This window comes from Vitis vinifera, chromosome 14, assembly GCF_030704535.1.
Source record: "Vitis vinifera cultivar Pinot Noir 40024 chromosome 14, ASM3070453v1".
NCBI lineage: Eukaryota > Viridiplantae > Streptophyta > Magnoliopsida > Vitales > Vitaceae > Vitis > Vitis vinifera.
Genome location: NC_081818.1, coordinates 24,746,884 through 24,767,891, shown reverse-complemented (window position 1 = coordinate 24,767,891; position 21,008 = coordinate 24,746,884). Strand labels below are relative to the sequence as shown.

At 38.6% G+C, this 21,008-nt stretch overlaps 1 protein-coding gene across 2 annotated transcripts in view; it reads right to left on the bottom strand.

The window, feature by feature from the left end:
• Window positions 1-21,008, bottom strand: part of LOC100265173 (histone-lysine N-methyltransferase, H3 lysine-9 specific SUVH4) — a 45,277-nt gene that overhangs the window by 20,939 nt on the left and 3,330 nt on the right. For both annotated transcript variants that reach the window (XM_010662376.3, XM_019225076.2), the window contains exons 3-7: window positions 15,374-15,442; window positions 8,684-8,738; window positions 7,402-7,511; window positions 4,573-4,749; window positions 3,063-3,161 (exon numbers count right to left, since the gene is read on the bottom strand). In XM_010662376.3, the coding sequence (XP_010660678.1) occupies window positions 3,063-3,161; window positions 4,573-4,749; window positions 7,402-7,511; window positions 8,684-8,738; window positions 15,374-15,442 (510 nt within the window). The remainder of the gene's footprint in view (window positions 1-3,062; window positions 3,162-4,572; window positions 4,750-7,401; window positions 7,512-8,683; window positions 8,739-15,373; window positions 15,443-21,008) is intronic.

The window sequence follows — 21,008 nt, the reverse complement described above, 5'->3', positions numbered from 1 at the left end:
TTACACCTATTGGAAAAGAAACTATACTTCTTGGATCTAAAGTCAAGTAAAGGGCGCAAAGAACTTACCATTTTTTGACCTTATCCAAATCGCCTTATCTTCCTCGTCCCTATACACTCTCCTCCCTTGTAGACTCTTAAGGAAGCGCTCCACAATATCCACCTCTCAATCATTTTTTTTTTTTTTTGATCAATGTCCACCTCTCAATCATTTAAGAGCCTAGAAAAGCGAGATGCTCAACAACCCCCTTCATCTAACGTTTTCCAAACATCCACCACCCAAGCCTCCTCTAAAGCAACAATTGCAAAAAAAGAAGGGAAGGTAGTACAAAGTGGTTCATCACTACACCACTTGTCCTTCCAAAATCTTACTCTCTATTCATTACCAACTGAGAAAGCAACTCTACAAGCCAAAAGATTTCAATTCTTTCTAATGGCTTTCCATAACTGTAACCCATATCTTTCTCTCACTTCCTTGGCACGCCATCCTCCTTCTACCCCATACTTGCAACTTATAACTTGCTTCCATAAAGCCCCTTTATTCTCAGCATAACGCCAACTCCATTTACATAAGAAGGCATTGTGAAGAGTTGAGAGATTCTTAACCCCCAAGCCATCCTTACTTTTGTCTGAACAGGGGATATCCCACCTTACTAAATATGGCTTCCACTCGAGGGCCCCTCCTTCCCATAGGAAATCCCTTTGGATTTGCTCCAACAACAACTTGATAGTCCTTTGAATGTAAAACAAGAACATACAATAGATAGGCATACTAGATAAAATGCATCGGATCAAGATAAGCCTCCCACCTCTGGAATATACTATCTTTTCTACATAGCTTTTTGTGAAACCTCTCCTCCACCCCATTCCACACTGCCACAGATTTAAAAGGAGAACCTGAAAAAAAGTCGAAGTAAGAAGATGGAAGTGCACCCACCTTGTAACCAAACTCTAGAGCCCACTCTTCTAAGTTATTCACTCTCCCCACTAAAACTAACTCACTCTTTTCCAAGTTAACCAACCAGCTTAAATAAGTCAACCGATCTTGAGAAGGCTCAAAAAAGACTAAAGCATCATTGGTAAACAACAGGTGAGAAATTTCCACCCCTTCACCTCTATTACTCACCCACCAACCTGGCAAGAAACTCCAACCTTAGCCCTCTTGAACAAACAACTAAGAGCCTTCATGGCAATGACAAACTAAGAAGGTGAGAGAGGATCCCCTATCTTAGACCCCTAGAGCTTTCAAAGAAACCCAACAAAGTACCATTAACAAAAATTGAAAACCTTACTGAAGAAATACACCATTTAATCCGATGGATCCACTTCTCCCCAAAGTCTTATCTTTTTTAAAACCAAGAGCATGTATTCCCAATTAACATGATCATAGACTTTCTCAATATCAAGCTTGCAAAGCAAACCACGATCATTGCTTTTCAACAAGTCAAGGGCCTCATTAGCAATAAGCATAACATCCAAAATTTGCGTTCCCTGCTCAAAGGCATTTTGGGAACTGGACACCACCTCACCCCACCTTATTCTTAATTATATTGGCTAACACTTTGCCAACAACTTGTATAAGCCACCCACCAAGCTAATAGGCCTCAAGTCCTTACAATCTTCTGATTCCCCTTTCTTAGGAATTAAAACCAAAAAAGTTGCATTCAAGGTCTTTACGAATATACCCTGCACATGAAAGTCCCTACAAAAACCCAACACCTTTCCCTTCACAAAATTCCAATTGAATTGTCAAAATGTCATAGAAAAGCCATCAGGGCCTGGTGCTTTGTCCCCACAGAGATTCTAGCATTGCAGCATCCTGAACTGTTAATTCATCAAACAACAACCCGTTAATTTTAGGTTTCAAATCCCCTGATTTAGACAAAATGCATTGAAAAGCCCAAACCACCCCGTCCTTAATCCCACTCTCCTCCAAAATCCAGGTCCCATTGATTTTAATCTTTGCTAAGAAATTCCTTCTCTTATGAGCATTAGTCATTTTGTGGAAAAAAGCTAATATTTCTGTCACCCTCCAACCATAACTCCCTTGATTTCTGCCTCCATGAGGTTTTTTCCAACAGAACCTACTTCTTGTACTCTTTCTTAGTTTGCTTCTTGGCATTCTGCTCCTCCAAAGTCAAGACACTAGTCTCTTCCCAAAAAACCACCTGGTTCAAGGCCAACTCCTTTCTAACTGAAACATTACTGAACAACTCTTTGTTCCAACTCTTCAAATTAGTCTTTAACGCTTTCAATTTTTCTGCCAAAATGAAACTAAAGGATCCACTGAAGCTGAACCCCAACTACCAAGAACGCAATAAATCTTTGAAACCTTCCTCCTTCAGCCACATGTTCTCAAACCTGAACAAGGAGGGACCAATTCTCAACCCTCCCCCATCTAACAATATGGGAGAATGATAAAACACTGGTCTAGGCAAGATGCTCTGCACAACCCCACTGAAATAGCTAACCCACCCCTCAGACACCAAGAACCAATCAAGTTTGGATTGAGATTGGTTGTTTAAACCACCCCTCTTAAGAGACAAAAACCCCCTGCAAAGGAAGATCCCTTAGCTCCAAGTCCTCAATGACCTTAGAGAATCTCCTCATAGATGAGGACAAACTACTGCCTTTGCTACACTCCCTAGGAATTCTGACCATGTTAAAGTCTCCACCAATACACCAAGGGTCACTCCATAAGCCCCTGATGGCCCTCAATTCTCCCCAGAAACCTTCTCTATTCCTTCTCACAAATAAGAAAAAAGAATAACAAAGATGAATTTGTATTGACAAAAACCCAATAAGGTTCTAGTTATTTACATAACATAAGCCTACAAGAAAACTATGAAATCTAAGAGTGCATTTGACAATGATTTTAGAAAGTGTTTCTAACTTTTCTAACACTTGAAAATTTTCATCTTTCAAGTATTAGAAAAACTAAAAACACTTTCTAAAATCACTACCAAACGTACCCTAAGAAGCATATAACATTTTCACGTTAAAGAAAGTTCATAGGATAAATAGAACAGAAACAAATCTTAAAAAAATGTTTCTGGTAGTTACCTTATATAAGCCATCATATGTGTAAACTTTGCCGACATAACTATTTGCAGATTTGTGGCCTCGAATTACTCTAACAGGCACACACTGCTCCATACAATTCTGCAATTGAAGCAAAACAAATTGAATTCATTTTTTATACTGACAATTTGGAAGATATAACACCCAATCCCAGGTCAATTTAGTTAACACTGAGACACATACAACAGCAGAAATATAAACAGGCCCTGAACCTAAATTATTATGGCTGCATGATGTCACAAGAAAACCTCTTTCTTTTCTTTTCCCAGAAGGTGAAGAATTTATTGATAGAAGAGGAAAATTAAATACAAGTCAGGACAAGATGTTCTTCAACGTAGCAAAGAGAACAGACAAAATGCATGTTCCAATTCAACAAATACAAAATCACATGAGACCAAGATTTAGGGCCTGCTTCCAAGGTCATCCTGAGATTTAGAAAATCTAATGTAATAGATATGCACCATTATCACAATCTAAACCTTCAATTAGGCAAAAGGACACTTATTTTTGCAATTTTTTTCATGTACACTTCCATGGCCAGCAACAACCATGTTTTAATAATTTTTGTATGCGGATTTCATGGCAGAAACTCCATACTGAATTGGACAACAAAATAGGCATGTATACTTGTCATAAAACTTTAAAATATTAAATGAAGTACTAATAGTAATCCCAGAGACATGATTCAAGTAATATATAACTTAAAGGTCATATTTGCACACATTTACAACCTATTTATGGAAAAACATATGATGCCTTTTGACTTCATAGTGTGTATAGCATCCAAAGAGAATGTAAAATATTGCCCCAATTAAGGGAAATGGCAAAGGACAGACATAAACCTCTCCAAGTGGTTGGAACAGGCATTTTCCTAATTAGGTTTTAAACGACTGCTGCAGAATAAAATAAAAATAAAAGCACAACAAATAATAAGAGAGATTTTTGCACAAAAAGTAACCCACCTAGGACAGAGGGCAATCTCATTCTTTAAGTAAAAGCTTTGAAGTTGCAAAAAGAATCATTTTAATTATTTCAAAGTATATAACTACCAGTCTTTTCATAGATTTGAAGCCTAATAACAATTAATAATTAATCCAAGCCCTAGAATTCTTGTCAAGTAAAAATACTAATTCTTGAATCAAACAAATCCAGACCACTAAAACATGAGCAAATAAACCCAAAACAAGCAAAAAATCTTACTGATTCAGGGCTGCAGTAGCACATTGCAATGAAATGATTTCCAGTAAAAGTAAAAAAAGGATGACTAACTGGAGGCAATCTTATAAATGTAGTCAAATAGATCTGTCCCACAAACTAAGAAATTTCTCGCCCAGGCTTTCTCTAAAATGTTTCTTGAAATTAAGAAATCAGTTAGTCAAAGGTTCCAAAGGAATAAATTAAAAACAAAATAGTCCAGTGAATCAATAAGCACATTGCAATGAAAAAAGAAGAAAACAACCAAAACAGAGAATCAGATTTCAGAAATGCACACCTTTAAAGCCAAATTACCACGTTCCATCACTTGATCTTGTACTTGACGCTTATTTCCAAGTAAATTATTGCCACCTTGACCAGTGTACACAACATCCTCAGAGTTATCCAAATCATCTTCATATTGACCTGACAAGACAATGGCCACTGCAAGTGGGAATGTATAGCCACTGTATTCCTGCAACATTCAAGGAACACCCAAAACTGCTTTTTTATGAACACTACTAAGGACTCAATCTCTTTGATAAAAATTAAAAGGAATGAGATTACTTCCAGTCAAGGAACTACTTTTTTATTTTTAACTTCTAAGTTATTGGTTTACATAACAGGAACAAGGTCAAACGCAGATATAGCAGATATGAAATCGTTACAGAATAAAGAAAGACCAATTGATATTCACTCCAAAAAACATAAAGAAAAGTAAAATGAAGGACAATACATTCTTCCAAAATACGCATGATTTGATCAAAATGGAATAAGTAAAAGGCAAACTTCACCCATACCAAAGTTTAACAAGCTCTATAGCTAAAAAAATTTGACAAAAATACAAAAGTGAGAGATAGCACTGCACAACTCTAGGGGATTAACAATCCCCTACAAAAATTATGAGCTGCTTGATTCTCGCTTAGCTAGTTGATCAGCAATGCAATTAGCTAAACATAGACCTCAGGAAAAGAAAGCATCTCAAAGTCACTAGCGACATCTAAAATATCACAATGCCACACATTTTACTTTAATAAATTACTTTTCTTCTTACACACCCATAAATAATAATTGCAAATCCTCCTCCACCAATAGACTGAAGAAACTCAAAATCCTGACCTACTGCAAGCCCTCCATATTGCTAAAATCTTTAATTTTTCAAGTAAATCCTTTCTCACAAGTTTGAGAAAGCTCTCAATTCAGCTTCAATCCCCAAATGCCTTGAGTTATCCAATAAGCACTCATCAAAATTTAGCTTTATCGAACCCTCTAGAGGCAAATTCCAATTCGGATGCATCTCCTTCACAAACCTCACAAACAAGGTTCTAATCTAGCAATGGAAAGCTCAGAAGAGCGCTCAGAAAGACTTTGGAGAACCCTACAGAGAATAAAATAAATAAACTAAGCTAACAACCTCCACAGATTTTCATCTCAAAGATCCCAACATTCTTCCCTGTCAAATTATCCAAGATCAAAATGAAGTCAGGTGCATAACAAAGTATCCTGACTAGTGTCTATGCCAGAAGGCTCACAAAAAATATGATTATCACATCTCCCATGCTTTTGGAAGCTACCTAATCTATCCTGGTGAATGTGAAGCGTCTATGCCAAAGCCCCAAAGCACTAGACTACAGTAGAAAAACATGACCAATTGAAATATCATTCCCCAAAAACATAACACAATAATTTGGACTGAGAAATTTGTAAAACTTCCCAAACTGTACAATCATTAATATTAATCTTCTCGTCGCCGAAGAAGCAAGCAAGCAAAACCCTTGACCATAGATGCGTTTTCAGAGTTACTAATGAAATTGGCTTGAAATAAAGAGGCCAAGTTTGTATATTCAAAGGGCACTAAATTAAAGAACTAATCGATAGGTTTGAGAAGATAAAAGACTAAAATGAAATTCAGGAAAGATAGCGATAAAGTACACATGAATGAAGGCATGAGAACCACAAGCTATCTGATCTCCAAATCAGAAAGATTGTGGCAAAAATTGAAGTTCCAAGATGCCGCCGAAAAGAATAAATATAAAATGGCTGATATAGGAGAGTCTCTAGATCTCACTAACCTAAAAAGATTTGGAAATTAAGAAGTATAGCACAACACTTGCTTAGAACTAGATATAAATCTCCAAAAATTAGGAATCATTCTACAAGGGTTTCTATCAAATATATTTAACAAATCCATCTGTATGTTCAACATGCATATTCCTTTACGATGAATATTCAAATAGAGAAAGCCTCCTCCTAATCTTGAAGATAGTCTGTAGTTACCAAAGTTCTGTTATAAGTATATTCATAATTTTATTTTTTTATAAGAGATTGTATTAATAAAAGTGCAAAAAGTGCGTAAAAGTATACAGATCGTATACAAGTAAACCAAGCAAAAAGCAGAAAAGAGGATACAAAAAATACTCCCTCCCTCACCCAATACCCAGCCAATCTATGAAATTAATCAAATGTGTATATCCACCACCTATATACACCCTAACCCACATAAAGAAATTGTTTAGGAATAATTTTTTTAAATTTTTTAGCCTTTGATCAGACAATTCCTCACTATCAAAGTATCTCCTGTTTCTTTCCTTCTAGATCGTCCAAAAAATGCAAGGAGCGGCTCTCCAAGCCTTAATATGCCTTTTCTCTATAAAAGACTCGTGCCATCCTAGGAGGGTTTCCATAACTGACTCAAAAAAAAAAAAAAAAAACCATCATACACCAAAAGATAATAATAAATATACAATAATAATAAAACTAAGAGGCTAAGTGCACTTCTTTATCTATCTATCTATCTATCTATCTATCTATCTATCTATCTATATATATATATATATATATGGAAAAAGATACAAGTTCAATGGAGTCACAGGTATCAAACATATTTATATTCATACCAAACATTTTCCTATGTGTGTGTATGAGAGCTAACTCAGACAAATTTCCTAATTGCATACAATGTCACAGCCCAAAACAACAGAAAGAACATGTAGTATACAATACAGGATTAAAATCACAACATACAATAATATTGGACCCCTTCCACATAAAAAATCATATGGTTGGCCGATGCCCATATTGAAATTGCCCTCACAATTCAACAGTGGCATGGAGAGAGTATGCATACCCTTCTGTTATAGGATTGCCCCATATAATCAATCCCGTTCAGCCAATGACTATGAAAACCTACTGCAACCATTTCAGCCCGTGAAAAGAACTGGTGTCCCACATCCACACCTGCCATCAGAAGTCTAAATTCAACACCAATTTATATTTATTTTTTTTCAAACTGTAACATACATACAAATAAAGAAATGAGGTCTAAGAAACCTCAAGAACAAGTTAAAACAAAAACCCAAAACCAAATATATTAGTCAACCAATGATTGGGGAGGATGGGATACATTGGAAGACAACTCAATGATTGGGAGCTTGAGGGAGAGGAACTTTTTTAAGGACCTTGCACACAATCCAAATTGGAAGCATTGAGGAGGGTAGAATGTGATAGAAGAAAACCAAGAGTGGCATATTCTCAGTTAAATCCTATATTAGTCCCCGTTTTCAGGACCACTCAATGATTGGGAGTTCGAGAGAGCGAAACTTTTTTAAGGAGCTTGCACACAATCCAAATTAGAAGCATTGAGGAGGATAGGATGTGTTGGAAGGAAACCAAGTGTGACATATTCTCAATTAAATCCCTCTAGGCATATTTGGTAAGGGGAGAAAGCGGTCTCCCTCTTATCAAGATAGTTTGGAATCCTTGGGTGCCTACAAAGGCAGGCCTTTTTACTTAGGAAATTGTCTGGGGAAAGATTGTGATGATTGACCAGCCCAAAAGGGTGGGATAGATAATGTCAATTAAACATTACTTGTGCAAACAGGAAGAAGAATCATCTGATCGTTTACTAATTCACTGTGTCAAAGCAAGTATGTTGTGGCATCTAATCTTCTCTCTATTTGGTGTGACATGGGTGATGCACTCCATGGTCAAAGAGAACCTTCTAAGTTGGCACGGTTCTTTTGTGGGGAAGAAGCATAAGAAAGCTTGGATGGTTGCCCCCTTATATCTGTTTTGAACTCTTCTAAGTCGTTTGAGGATGATAAGCAATCAGATCAAGCTATTAAATATTCTTTTATTGCCAGTTTCTTAGAATGGGTTAAGCTGTACATAGCCTATCAATCATTGTCCACGATGGACTTCATAGATTGGTTGTGCTTTAAGTAAGGAGAGGAAGGTTGCTTTTTGTTTTCTCTTTCCTCATTTTGCCTTTTTGGACATATTGTATACATCATGAGTACTTTGTTGTACATTTGAAAGCACTATTAATATATTCTCTTTTATTGGCTGCCCAAAAGAAATTATATTAGTCAACCAAGTAGAGTCTAACAAAATAAGTATAGCCCACCAACCTGGAATGGGGCCAAATCTTTTCTCAGGGTATAATATAGCATTAGTCTCCATCATCTGCGACAAAGTTTATTTTTTCAAATGGGCAAATTATATTAGAAAATTATAAATACACAAATAGATAACATCATCCTAATGGTATAAGCAACAATATTTCCATGGTAAACATTGACCAAAAATAATTCAACAAACAAAAACAACAAGAAAGAGAAAAGAAATATGATGCCACTTTTACTATTTGTGATTCTTTTGATCAACCAAAACAAAGAGATAAAATATCAATGTCATGCCGCTAGACTGAAGATGGCCACCAAAACATGAAATAGTGCAAAGAAAACAAGAGATATCCGACCAATATATGATGCTTAAAAGGAAAACAGGATGTGGCAAATTTTATATTAAGATTGAAGAGAATGATAGGAATGAGCAAGTAAGTCACACAAACACAAACCTTAAGAAGTATGATACAAGTCAATACAACTGAACTTCAAACTAAAATGAAGAGTTTACACAAGCTACAATGATTAGATTCTGACAATGCCAACTTCCAAGTTACTGAAATTCCCAAATGGAAAGAAACTGGTCATAGTTAAAGAGGAAAAGTCTGTGAAGGACCACAATGTCACAAGCACAAACCTTAAGAAGTATGATACAAGTCAATACAACTGAACTTCAAACTAAAATGAAGGGTTTACACAAGCTATTATGATTAGATTCTGACAATGCCAACTTCCAAGTTACTGAAATTCCCAAATGGGAAGAAACTGGTCATAGTTAAAGAGGAAAAGTCTGTGAAGGACGCTGGAAATAAATCGAGGGCACCTACTTTGAGCCTCGTTTTGCTAGATTATAACTTAGTATGAATGACCACAATGTCAATTAAGGAGACACTTTGTTACCATCCGCAATGGAGGCTCTTTGCATAAACCCAAGGAAAGTAAGGATTGAAGGACTACTTTGGAATAGTGGTAAAAGTCTAAAGTTGGTATAGAGGTTTCAGCCATTGAGGTAGAAATTTTAGCTCTTTTGGATGGTTCAGAGAATTTTTACCTCTTCAATCTTAGTAAAGAAAGATTCCGCAGTTTTCGTACCATGAGCAACTGAAAAATGTAGTGGACAGTGGAAGTTTGATCCATAGTCACATTAAATTGTTGATACCACTTCAAAACTGAAATATTTCTTTTGTTGGGTTCCTTGCTTAGCCAATCAAGTAACAGGTATCTTAGCAACAATGAAGCAAAATAATTTGTTCTGCATAGGAGATTTCGTACCTCCATGATTTGTAAAGGGCGTTTTTCCTATCATTTTGAGCTGCGCAGGTAGATATTTGCTTTTTGGAGTAATAAACGTTTACTTTTCTTTTTTTATAAGTAATAGACATCTACTTTCCTTCTTTTGATCAAACTTTCTATAGCGAATAGTGTATCATCAAAAGAATTTCTCATGTTTCTTATGTTTGCTATTCCAACACAATGAAATGGTTGTTTCTGATTGAAATATATACATATATAGTATGCAGATAAAAGTGCTATTCTTCTAATATGATTTTTTTATGAGTAAGAAAAATGAATTTATAGATAGCAATACCAAAAAGAGAGAACATAAAAAACCATCCCCTCAACAAGATCCTACCCAACCTACAAAATCAATTTGAGGAATTAAGCCTTCTTATATGTACATCCTAACCAATGACAAGAGATTTCTAAGAAATGAGCCCTTCCGTGATGCTACTCTTGTAATACAATCTCCAGACACAATTAACAATCATCCAAAGCACATAAGATAGCTTACAAACTTTAAAATTAACCAAAATTAATATAAAGTAAAATAAAATTGTTGTTTCTTTAGTACCATAACTCTCAAGGATGGGGAAGGATTTTGATTGTAGAGAGGGTTCCCTTCCATACCTTGTCCCTCCATTGGAAGCACCATTATGGTGAAATCAGTACAAGAACCCATTATTAAAAGATGTCAGAGGATGCAGAAGCCATAGTAGTTATGAAAACAGGGAAGATTAACCTAATTTATGGCTCTCCAACTAGAATACCAACATTTACTGTCTTAGTACCATTTATGTTGCTTTTAGAATACCAACATTAACCTAATTTGGACACCTTGGGTTCCAATTAGGACTAGCTTCTTTGGTTGGGAGGCGGCCTGGTGCAGGCTGCTCACCACTGACCGCTTGAAGAGATTTGGTTGGAGCATCCCCAACAGGTGCTTTTTGTGCAAATATGAGGAGGAAACCACAGATCACCTTTTCTTGTTTTGTGAGTAGGTCAGAATGTTATGGCTTCTGATCTTCTCCCTTTTTGGGGTGCAATGGGTGATGCACTCCTGTGAAAAGGAACCTCCTAGGATGGCATGGATCTTTCATGGGCAAGAAAAGGGAGAAAGCTTGGAGAGCTACCCCCTTCTGCCTGATGTGGACCATTTGGAAAGAAAGGAATAGGAGGGCCTTCGATGATATTGAGAGGAACAACCAAGTTATTAAATTCATTTCTTTGTACACTTTTGTGAATTGGGCTATGGTGTACATAGAGGAACACACTCTCTCTTTGATAGATTTTGTAGACTGGCTAGCCACCAAGTAAGGGTCAGGCTTGTTTATCTTTTTGTTTTTTGCTTCTTTGTATCTTGGTATACTCCGTGTATACCCTTTCTCTAGCCTTTTGGCTCTTAATGAATTATCTTTACCTATCAAAAAAAAAGATTTGAAAGGGTTTGACAAGATTTCTCCAGAGATGGAAATGATAAGCAACAGAAACACTATTAAGCAAAATAGGAAAATGTATATGCACTAAAATTATAAACTCAACATATATCAATCATGTAGAGCCTCTCTTGTAAAAGTGGCTCCAGAGGCCTAGGGTGCAACATGATATGATTTATAGAAGGGTGATGTCAGCAAAATAGGGAGTTGACACTACAAAGAGGGCGCCTAGGGAGGTTGGTTATTTCAGATCTATGCAGGATTTAAAATGAGTTCTTTTATTATCAGAAATTTAAAGGGAGTTCTTTACTGGAAATTTCTAATTATTAGAACCACTAGTGCCTTTTGAACTTTATATTTTCCAAAATTCTCTATTTCTTTTTTTAAATTCTGATTTGATTCAATTGTTTTCTATTTGGGATCAGACTCTCCTAGATGGACTTAGAGACATAATTTTGATATATCTCTTTCTTTTTTCTCTTCTTGATTTTGTTAATTTGCTAGTGCCATAAAACCCTAATTCCTTACTGCCTTCGATAAAGCCCAAAAGAGTGAATCCATTAGAATTATTAATTGCAGGTTGCTGGTTGCCACATCATCACCATTCAGAGACACTCTAAGGCCATATCTGACGACAAAACCATTAATATCTTTCTGAAGTGATAAGAGTTTAAAAAACTAATGCATACATAACTTTTTAAGAGATAAAGAAGGTCCCGGTAAGATTGAGTCATTGACAAGAATTAATCACCTATAAGCAAACTGAGAACAGCATCTGCATGTATCAACTCTATTCACCCTAATGTGATTCGCTTGCTGTCTGGTACATTTACCATTACAAAGCATCAGTATTACTCCTTTAATCAAATTAACAAGGCCATACTACTTTGGTTAGGCTCTTTCAAGAAACATGCCTTTTTATAGGTAAACAAAATTTATTAATAGGTTCCTAGTCTGATAAAAAATAATAATAATAATAGCTTCCTAGTGACAGAGGAAGTACAAGTTAAAAAGGAAGCACAACTCCAATGCACAGGAGATATATATAGGGGAAGAAAATCTACAGAAAAAAAAAGAAAGCAAATTGCCAACTCCGAATTGCCCATTCCCCAAACTATCAATGAACAGGAAAAAACAGATTAGTTATCCTTGTAATCTTACAATAAGAGAGCATAGTAGAAGATCCTGCAGGAGGCTGTTAGGGAGAAAAGTTTCTTTGCACCAGCTTATAAGAAATGGGGATGGTTGTTAGCTAGTTGATGCTTCCTTTGTAAGAAGCAAGAAGAATTAGTTAATGATACCCTTATTTATCATGGATTGTCACATAATTTGTGGACTTTGGTGTGCTATGCTTTGAGTCCATCATCTACCCTATTTCTAAAACGAGCAGTTGACAATTGAATCCAATTTCTCCTGGTTTTCATATCTGGAATGGTGAAACAAGAAAATTTGTTTCCTTTGTATGGAATTCAGTGTGTGCTTTCCCATTCAGTTAAGGAGCTTTTGCTAAGTTAGATGGAAGCTTCCTAAAGAGAGACCAGAAGAGGTTCTGGAGGATAGTCCCTTTTTGTTTGAAGTGGGTCAATATAGAGAGAATGTAATAGAAGATGCCCTGAAGGAGCAGAGAGGTCAGTGGTATTGGTGAAAAAGTGCTTTGTAAATACTTTGCATTCTTGAGCTAATTTTGTTTTGAACCCTAATTTTAGCTCCTCTGGTTTTTTTAACAGTCTAGGAAGGACTAAGGAGTTAGTTTTTGCTGTCTTGTTGCATTCTATATACTTCCTTTGTGCTAAGGGTGCACTCCCATTTTTTGTTAGGTGCTTATTGATGCATTTTACTTTGCCCATCAAAAAAAAAAAATGATAGATAAATAAGACTTTTATTGAGAGAAAGGAAGTATAAACATCGTATACAAAATAGACAAAAGACAAAAAAGGTGCGAAGACACAAAAACCCACTATTGTGCCCCACCGAGAGCCTACCCAATCCACAACGTCTAACAACGATAAAGAACCATCCTCAATGTACAATCTAGCTCAATCCCAAAGAAGATAAAATAATAATAATAATAATAATTAATTAATTAATTAATTGTTTGGCCCATGCTTTCATAGTTGTCATAAGTCTTATTCCTCCTCGGCCATAATGTCCAAAACAAACACAACAAAGCAGCCTTCCAAGTCTTTTTCTTCTTTTTAACCGCCAAGGTAGCCCAATTGGTCAGGGCAAATACTGGGAAGTGTGGTCCCAATAAGTGGCACATGGTCTTGGGTTCGAATCCTGCCACTGATGATACCCTAAATTTACCCGGTGTTGGTTGTTGCGGGGCAATCAGTACCCCGAGGTTTGGGTCCCCATGGAGAGTCCTTCCTAAGGGCTTGGCCATGGAAGGTTCCTCGATTATCAGAAAAAAAAAAAAAAAAAAAAAAAAAAAAAAAAAAAAAAAAAAAAAAAAAAACCTTTTTCCTCTTTTTATCAACAAAGGACTCATGTCAGATTAGAAAGACCTCTCTAACTAAAGAGTACATCACCCATTGAATACCGAAAAGCGCAAAGATCAATTGCCATAAAAGACAAACTTTCAAATAATTTTTTTTTTTTTTGATAACCATGGATGTCCGGGCCAGCTTACGCGCACCTCGACTAATCCCACGGGGTCCTGAAGTTAACGACCGGGTAAACCTCCAGTGGCCCTGAGGGGACTCGAACTGGTGACCATTGGAGAACAAACCCAAGGCCTGACCAACTGAGCTATAATGAATGAAAATATGGTCACTTGTTTCTTCTTCTTCCTTACACAAATAACATCTATTAGGAATCTTCCAACCCCTCTTTTTAAGCTAGTCTAAAGTCAAAATCCAAGCTCAAACTGCTTCTCAAGCAAAAAATCTAATTCTCGGAGGCACCCAAGAATTCCAAACTATGTCATAGGGGAATAGCTTCACTCGCTTATTTGCCAAAGAGGAGTAGAAAGACTTAATAGAAAAAGCACCATCCTTTGTAGGCAACCAAACCATAACGTCGTCAATCTCTAAAGAGATGGTGTGTGCAAACAACCTCCCAAAGAAGACTAGCAAATATCTAAGACCATTTACTCAAAAGAGCCTTATTTAGGATGGATAAATCTTCGATGTCGAAGCCCCCTTTTTGTTTCTCCAAGTGAACAATAGACCAATTCACCAACTGCAACTTTTGTTACAAAGCCCCTCCTCCCCAACAAAAGTCCCTTTGAATCTTTTCCAATCTAACAGCTACCCTCTTTGGGATGGCAAAAAGAAGCACAAGGTAAATTAGCAAACTGGACAAAGTGCTCTTTACCAGAGTCAACCTTCTACCTTTTGAAAGATACTATCCTTTCCACAACGCTAATCTTTTCTGCCCATAACATATGACCAAAATTTTCAAACTTTGCACTTCTAGATACCAGCCATTCAGAATCCAGAAAATGGTTCTTTTACTCATCGACTAGTGATTATACAGTTAATAAGTTAGGATCAACCAGTAAAACAACAAAGCACCGAGCCCGGTTGTCTACACAATGTGGATCAAACTATTTCCCGACAAACAAAATTTTGCATATTTTAACTGATAGCATCTATTAAAAGAAAAAACAATATACATAAAATGGAAAACAAATGGAATGAACAGGGAGGAGCTTTCCTCTGTAAAAGATGCCCCCATGCATGGTCACTACAGCAAAAGATTTTTCTAAGTAAAACAAAAACATAAATCAAGAGCCAAAAAACCATATTAGCATCCACATTGAATTGATTACACAGGCAACTGGGGTATCACAAACAGTGAAGGGACATGAATTGGTGATGAACAACCAGCTTTAAGATTATAAATACAAGGCTACAAGGACACCTCCAAGAAAGGAGCCCCAACTGAATAAAACAAATATTATAATTTTTATATTATAAACCCACTGAAAATCCTTAATACAAATATTATACTTGGACATCAATTTGAAACTTGCCTTGGATATCGCTTTTAAATCAGGTCGCCTGGATCCCTGCCTCCCATCCTTTTCAGGTGCATCCCCTTTCTGCATAAAAGGTGTACATTAACATGAGAAAAATATATGGCAGAGAATCACAATTAATTTTTTACTTGCTTTCTTAGTTGCAAGCCAACAGAGCAAATAGATTAGATGAATCTTAATATAATCTGCATTTTAAAGTAGAAAACAACCAATCCACACAAACCAACAGAAAATGAGTGCACTCAATTTACTGTCAAAATCAATTGACCTTTATGGAATCTAACCAATGCCACTCAACACTTGAATGCTCCAATTCTTGAGCGGCATATACAACAGAGTTGAATAAAGCTAGAACATTGGTAAAACATGAGCACCTATTACCTAATTAGAAGACCCCTTTTGGTATTAGGATGGATTTTCAGATAAACAACAATTTTAAGATAGAGCTCAATGTTAACAGACAATACAATACAGGAGAAGGGGAAGAAAAGAAGTTGGTTGTAACATATCACCCCAAGGGTTTCTCCACTCTCGATTTAGCTAAAATGAGCAAAATGTTGTCACCTAACCTCAACAAGCCTTTCTAGCTACAAAATCAAGACTATCAAACCGATCTTAACGGTACCAAGGATAAAAGGTCTGAGGCGCCCACCCTAGTGCACAGGCCCATGTTGATCCTCCCAAGTTACCCTAAGGTTTCTCCCCTCTCAATCTTAGCTAATCTTGTCACCTAACCTCATCAAGCGTCTCTAGCTACAATCAAGACTCTCAAACCAATCTTAAAGGTACCAAGGATAAAAGATCTAGGCAACTACCCAAGTGCACAGACCCATGTTGATCCTCCCTTGCTATTGACTCAATAAGACATACTAGTATTGTTGGACAACCAATTTTAGTTGTTTGCTTAGTAAGATGGGCAGACCCGCAAACAAACAAATCACAAACAACCTCAATAAATTAGGGAAATAAAATGCAAAGATTGTTTGAACATGTGACCTCCCCCTAAACCTAACTATGATACCATGTTGGACAACTAATTTTTCTTGAAGCTTAAGTGCTTGGATTTAAACCTACAACATATATCATGTTTTTTAACAAATATCAAAGTTTTGTGCTAGCATAGAACACCTTTAAAGGAAGTCCATGAAGATATTAGACCTTTGCAAAAACTTAAACACGTGAACAAGAGAAAATATCTCCCCTCCTTGTAAGTTGTGGGAATGATGACAATCCCCAAAGGATAGCAAAGATAATCTCCTCACCCTAACCAAGGGAGGAGAACACTACTTTGGCTAAGGAGCTAAGAGACCTACTTAACTGGTCACATATGGGGTTAAAGAAGAGGATTCCCACAAGCTTGATTGCATCTTTATTTCACAAGTATCCTTTATGAAGCATTCCCTCCATAAAAGGTGGGTTAAGAGAAAAACCTCCCTTTTTTATTAGAGATAAAAGAACATCATTTAAAAAGCATCAAAAGAAGGGGCACACTCTATGTATATAGGCACTATACACCAAACACCCTATGTATAAGTGCCACAACCAACACACCAAGAGGCATAACGAGCCAACCTAGCCACAAACAGGGAATCTAAGAACTCCACCATACACCAAACATCCTCGCTTTATGATTACAAAATTTGGAACCCAGAGGTGGGGTGTTCCTGCAAGATCTCCAATGCCGTAGAGACATGGGTAAGGGTGGTCGGGCTCCCACTCCATTTCTGGAGTCTTGAGGTGTTCAAAAGAATTGGAGATGGGTGTGGAGGATTTATAGCAGTGGATGAAGGAACCAAATCCATGTCTGAGTTGCAATGGACTAGGATTTTGGTGAAGCGTGCAGAATGGGAGGTCCCTAACTCTGCTCATATAGTTTTGGGGACGGGTTGCTTTTCTCTCCAACTGTGGTGGGAATCTGCACCTTGGTTCTCGCAAGTGGTTCCGACGGGAAGCTCCTCCGAGAAGGGCGGGCTAAGGGTAGGCGAATAAGCTGTTGGGTCTCATCGGGTGGCTTGCTACGGGAGTCAAAGGAAGAGGGTGGAGCAATTGAGGTTGCAGGTGAAGGTACAAGACGTGGCGCTCGATGGAGGAAAACCACCCATGCCTTCTGATGAGGCCTCTGCAGAAGAGACTATTGAGAGGAGATGGGCAGGTGGTCCAACCGACTTAGTGGGAGGGGGTAGGGAGTCCTCTCCCATCAGTCTGGACGAATTTGGATGTGGGCTGGCAAGCCCTTACAGTGGGCCTAGCTATGGACCTTCAGCTTTAAGCTGTGGGGAGGCCCAAGGCTTTTGTCTTGTAAGCTGGGTGGTTTTGGGCCGGACTCCAAGGCCCGGTCACCTAAAAGACCCCTTAAGTAACAGAGAGGGGGTGTCGGGTGAGGCCTGTGGGCCTGTTCGAGCTGTTGCAATGGGAGAAGGGGCCTTTTATGGGAACGAGACCCCAATCTCTCCTCCTAGGGCTCGGGTTATGCAGTCGCCATCCAAAATCAGGGGTGCAAGTCGAGACGCAAGCGGAGAAGCCGACCCCCTTGTCGGGTTGACAAAAGACTCGACGATGCTATGTTCCTCACAGTTGATGGATTGGGGGCACTTGACTGACGAAGCGTTTTGCGAAGAGGCTTCCAGGTATGTCGATCTTTGTTTTATTCCATTGGGGGGCCAGGATCTCTCTTCTTCTTCTCCTTCTTCTTTCGGACGGGTTACGTTGAATGAGGGGTCCTTCGGTGGTTCGGCTTCCGAGGTTAACGAAGAGGAGCAGACTCCGTTGAGTATCATTCTGGTTGACGGTAGCAATAGGGTGCTAGCCTCTAAGGGAGAGAAGCCAGTGGCTGGAGAAGGTGCGAGAGGGGAGTTTGAGGGGTTGCTTCAGGACCTGGATGGATGTCGTTGGGACGACAACTGCTTGGCGAGGTTTAGTAAATTCTTGGGCTTCTCCACGAAGGTTTTGAAAGCGAAATCCTGAATTTGCTCCTAAGGACTAAGAGAAAAAGAGAGCAAAATCTGAAGAAGGGCTCGTCAAGGACCACTAAGTTTGATCGGGAGTTGAAAAAACTTGAGTGGTCTATTAATTATAATGGGGCGAGAAAGGAGAATTCTTTGGCCAGAGAAGGTGGGGTTAGAATCTCGACAGTTAGATGAAGCTAAAGATTCTATTCTGGAATGTCAGAGGGGCTAATGACAGAAATAAAAGGAAGGTGATCAAGGCCCTAATCAGGTCGCAAAAAGTGGATGTGGTGTGCTTGCAAGAGACCAAAATTCAAGAAATGTCCCAAGGGGTTATTCACAGTCTTGGTGTGGGAAGATTCTTAGGTTGGGGAGCTGTGAATGCAAGGGGGGCAGCTGGAGGGGTGGTGGTTTTCTGGGATAAGAGAGTGTTGGAGTTAGTAGGCCTGGAAGTGGGAATCTTCTCAATCTCGTGTCGGTTCAAGAACTGCGAGGATGGGTTTATGTGGTTCTTTACGGGGATCTACGGACCTACTTTGAAAAGTTATAGAGAACCTTTTTAGGAAAAGTTAGGTGTCATTCGAGGACTGTGGTCTGATCATTGGTGCATCGGTGGGGACTTCAATGTTATTAGATTTCCCAGTGAACGTAGTAGAGAAGGAAGATTGTCTGGTTCTATGAGAAGGTTTTCGGAGGTGTTAGATTTTTTGATGAGTTGGCTTTAAGAGATTTGCCTCTTCAGGGGGGTCCTTATACGTGGAGTGGAGGGTTGAATGGCCAATCCAGGTCAAGACTGGATCGCTTCCTGATTTCAGAGGATTGGAAAAATCATTTTAGTGGAATGTCTCAGTGCACACTCCCAAGGCCTGTGTCTGACCACTTCCCAATCCTGTTAGATGGGGGTGGGGTGAGGAGAGGTCCAATTCCTTTTCGTTTTGAGAACATGTGGTTGAAGGAGGAGGGCTTTAAGGAGCTTCTTAAGGAGCTAGTGGCAAGGTTTTAATTTCAGTGGGTCTTATAGCTTTGTCCTCTCAGAAAAACTAAAGGCCTTAAAAGTTAAGCTGAAGAATTGGAATAAGGAAGTCTTTGGTAAAGTGGGGGTGAACTTGAGGATGGCTTTGGACAAAGTTTCTTTTTGGGATGATCAGGAGAGGTAGAGAGCTTTAAACGAGCAGGAGTTAGAGGCTAGAAAGGAGGCCAGGGAGGAGTTTAAAAAGTGGGCGATTATGGAGGAAATCTCGTGGAGGCAGAAATCAAGAGAAACATGGTTGAAGGAAGGAGATAAGAACAAGGGTTTCTTTCATAAGATGGCAAATTCTAACAGTAGAAGGAATTGTTTGAAAAAGATTAAAGTCAATGGTAACTGCCTCTCAGAAGATCAAGAAATTCAAAGGGGAGTGATGAGGGCCTATCAGGACCTGTTATCGGATCCTGGTGTCTAGCACCCGAGTATGAGCAATATGTTGTTTGATAGAATTGGGAGTGAGGAGGCTACCAGGCTGGAAGAGATGTTTTCCATGGAAGAGGTGTATCTGGCCCTCTCAGAGCTGAATGGGGACAAGGCTCCTGGCCCAAATGGATTCCCCATTGCTTTCTGGCAGTTTTGTTAGGATTTTGTCAAATACGAAATAATGGGCTTCTTTAAGGATTTTTTTGAGAGGGGGAAATTTGTTAGAAGTCTAAACTCCACGTTCCTGGTTTTAGTCCCTAAGAAAGGCGGGGCTGATGATTTACGCTATTATAGACCCATCAGCTTGGTGGGAGGTTTGTATAAGATTCTCGCCAAGGTCCTAGCTAATAGGTTGTAGAAGGTAGTGAGTAAGGTGGTGTCTCCTACCCAAAATGCCTTTGTTGAAGGAAGGCAAATCCTTGATGCTGCGTTAATTGCTAAAGAGGCCATAGACTCGCTACTGAAAGGGGATGAAGCTGGTGTGTTATGCAAATTGGACCTAGAGAAGGCTTACGACCATATTAACTGGGATTTTCTGATGACAATGATGCAAAAAATGGGTTTTGGGGAGAAATGGACTGGTTGGATCAGGTGGTGCATCTCCACTGCTTCCTTCTCAATTTTGATTAATGGATCGCCTACAGGTTTTTTCCAGAGCACTCGAAGGTTAAGGCAAGGGGACCCCATTTCCCCTTACTTGTTTGTTTTAGGAATGGAGGCCTTTAGCTGCCTCATTAACAGAGTTGTTAAGGGGGCTTCCTGACCAGCTGCAGGTTAAGGGGTAGGGGTGGCAATGGGATTCAAGTGTCTCACCTGTTGTTCGCAGATGATACGCTGGTTTTTTGTGAGGATTCCCAAGATCAAATGGTTGTTCTTAGCTGGCTTTTAATGTGGTTTGAAGCCATCTCTGGTCTGAGCATCAATTTGAACAAGAGTGAAATTCTGCCAGTGGGAAGAGTTGAGAATGTTGAGGTTTTGGCTTCTGAACTGGGATGCAAAGTGGGTTCTCTCCCCTCCACTTATTTGGGGCTGCCTCTAGGTGCTCCTTACAAATCAGTGGCTGTGTAGGATGGTGTGGAAGAAAGAATGAGGAAGAGACTCGCTTTGTGGAAGAGGCAGTTCATTTCTAAGGGGGGGAGAATCACTCTCATTCAGAGCACTTTGGCTAGCATGTCGATCTATCTTATGTCCTTGATGAGGATGCTAAGAGTTGTTAGATTGAGGCTTGATAAAA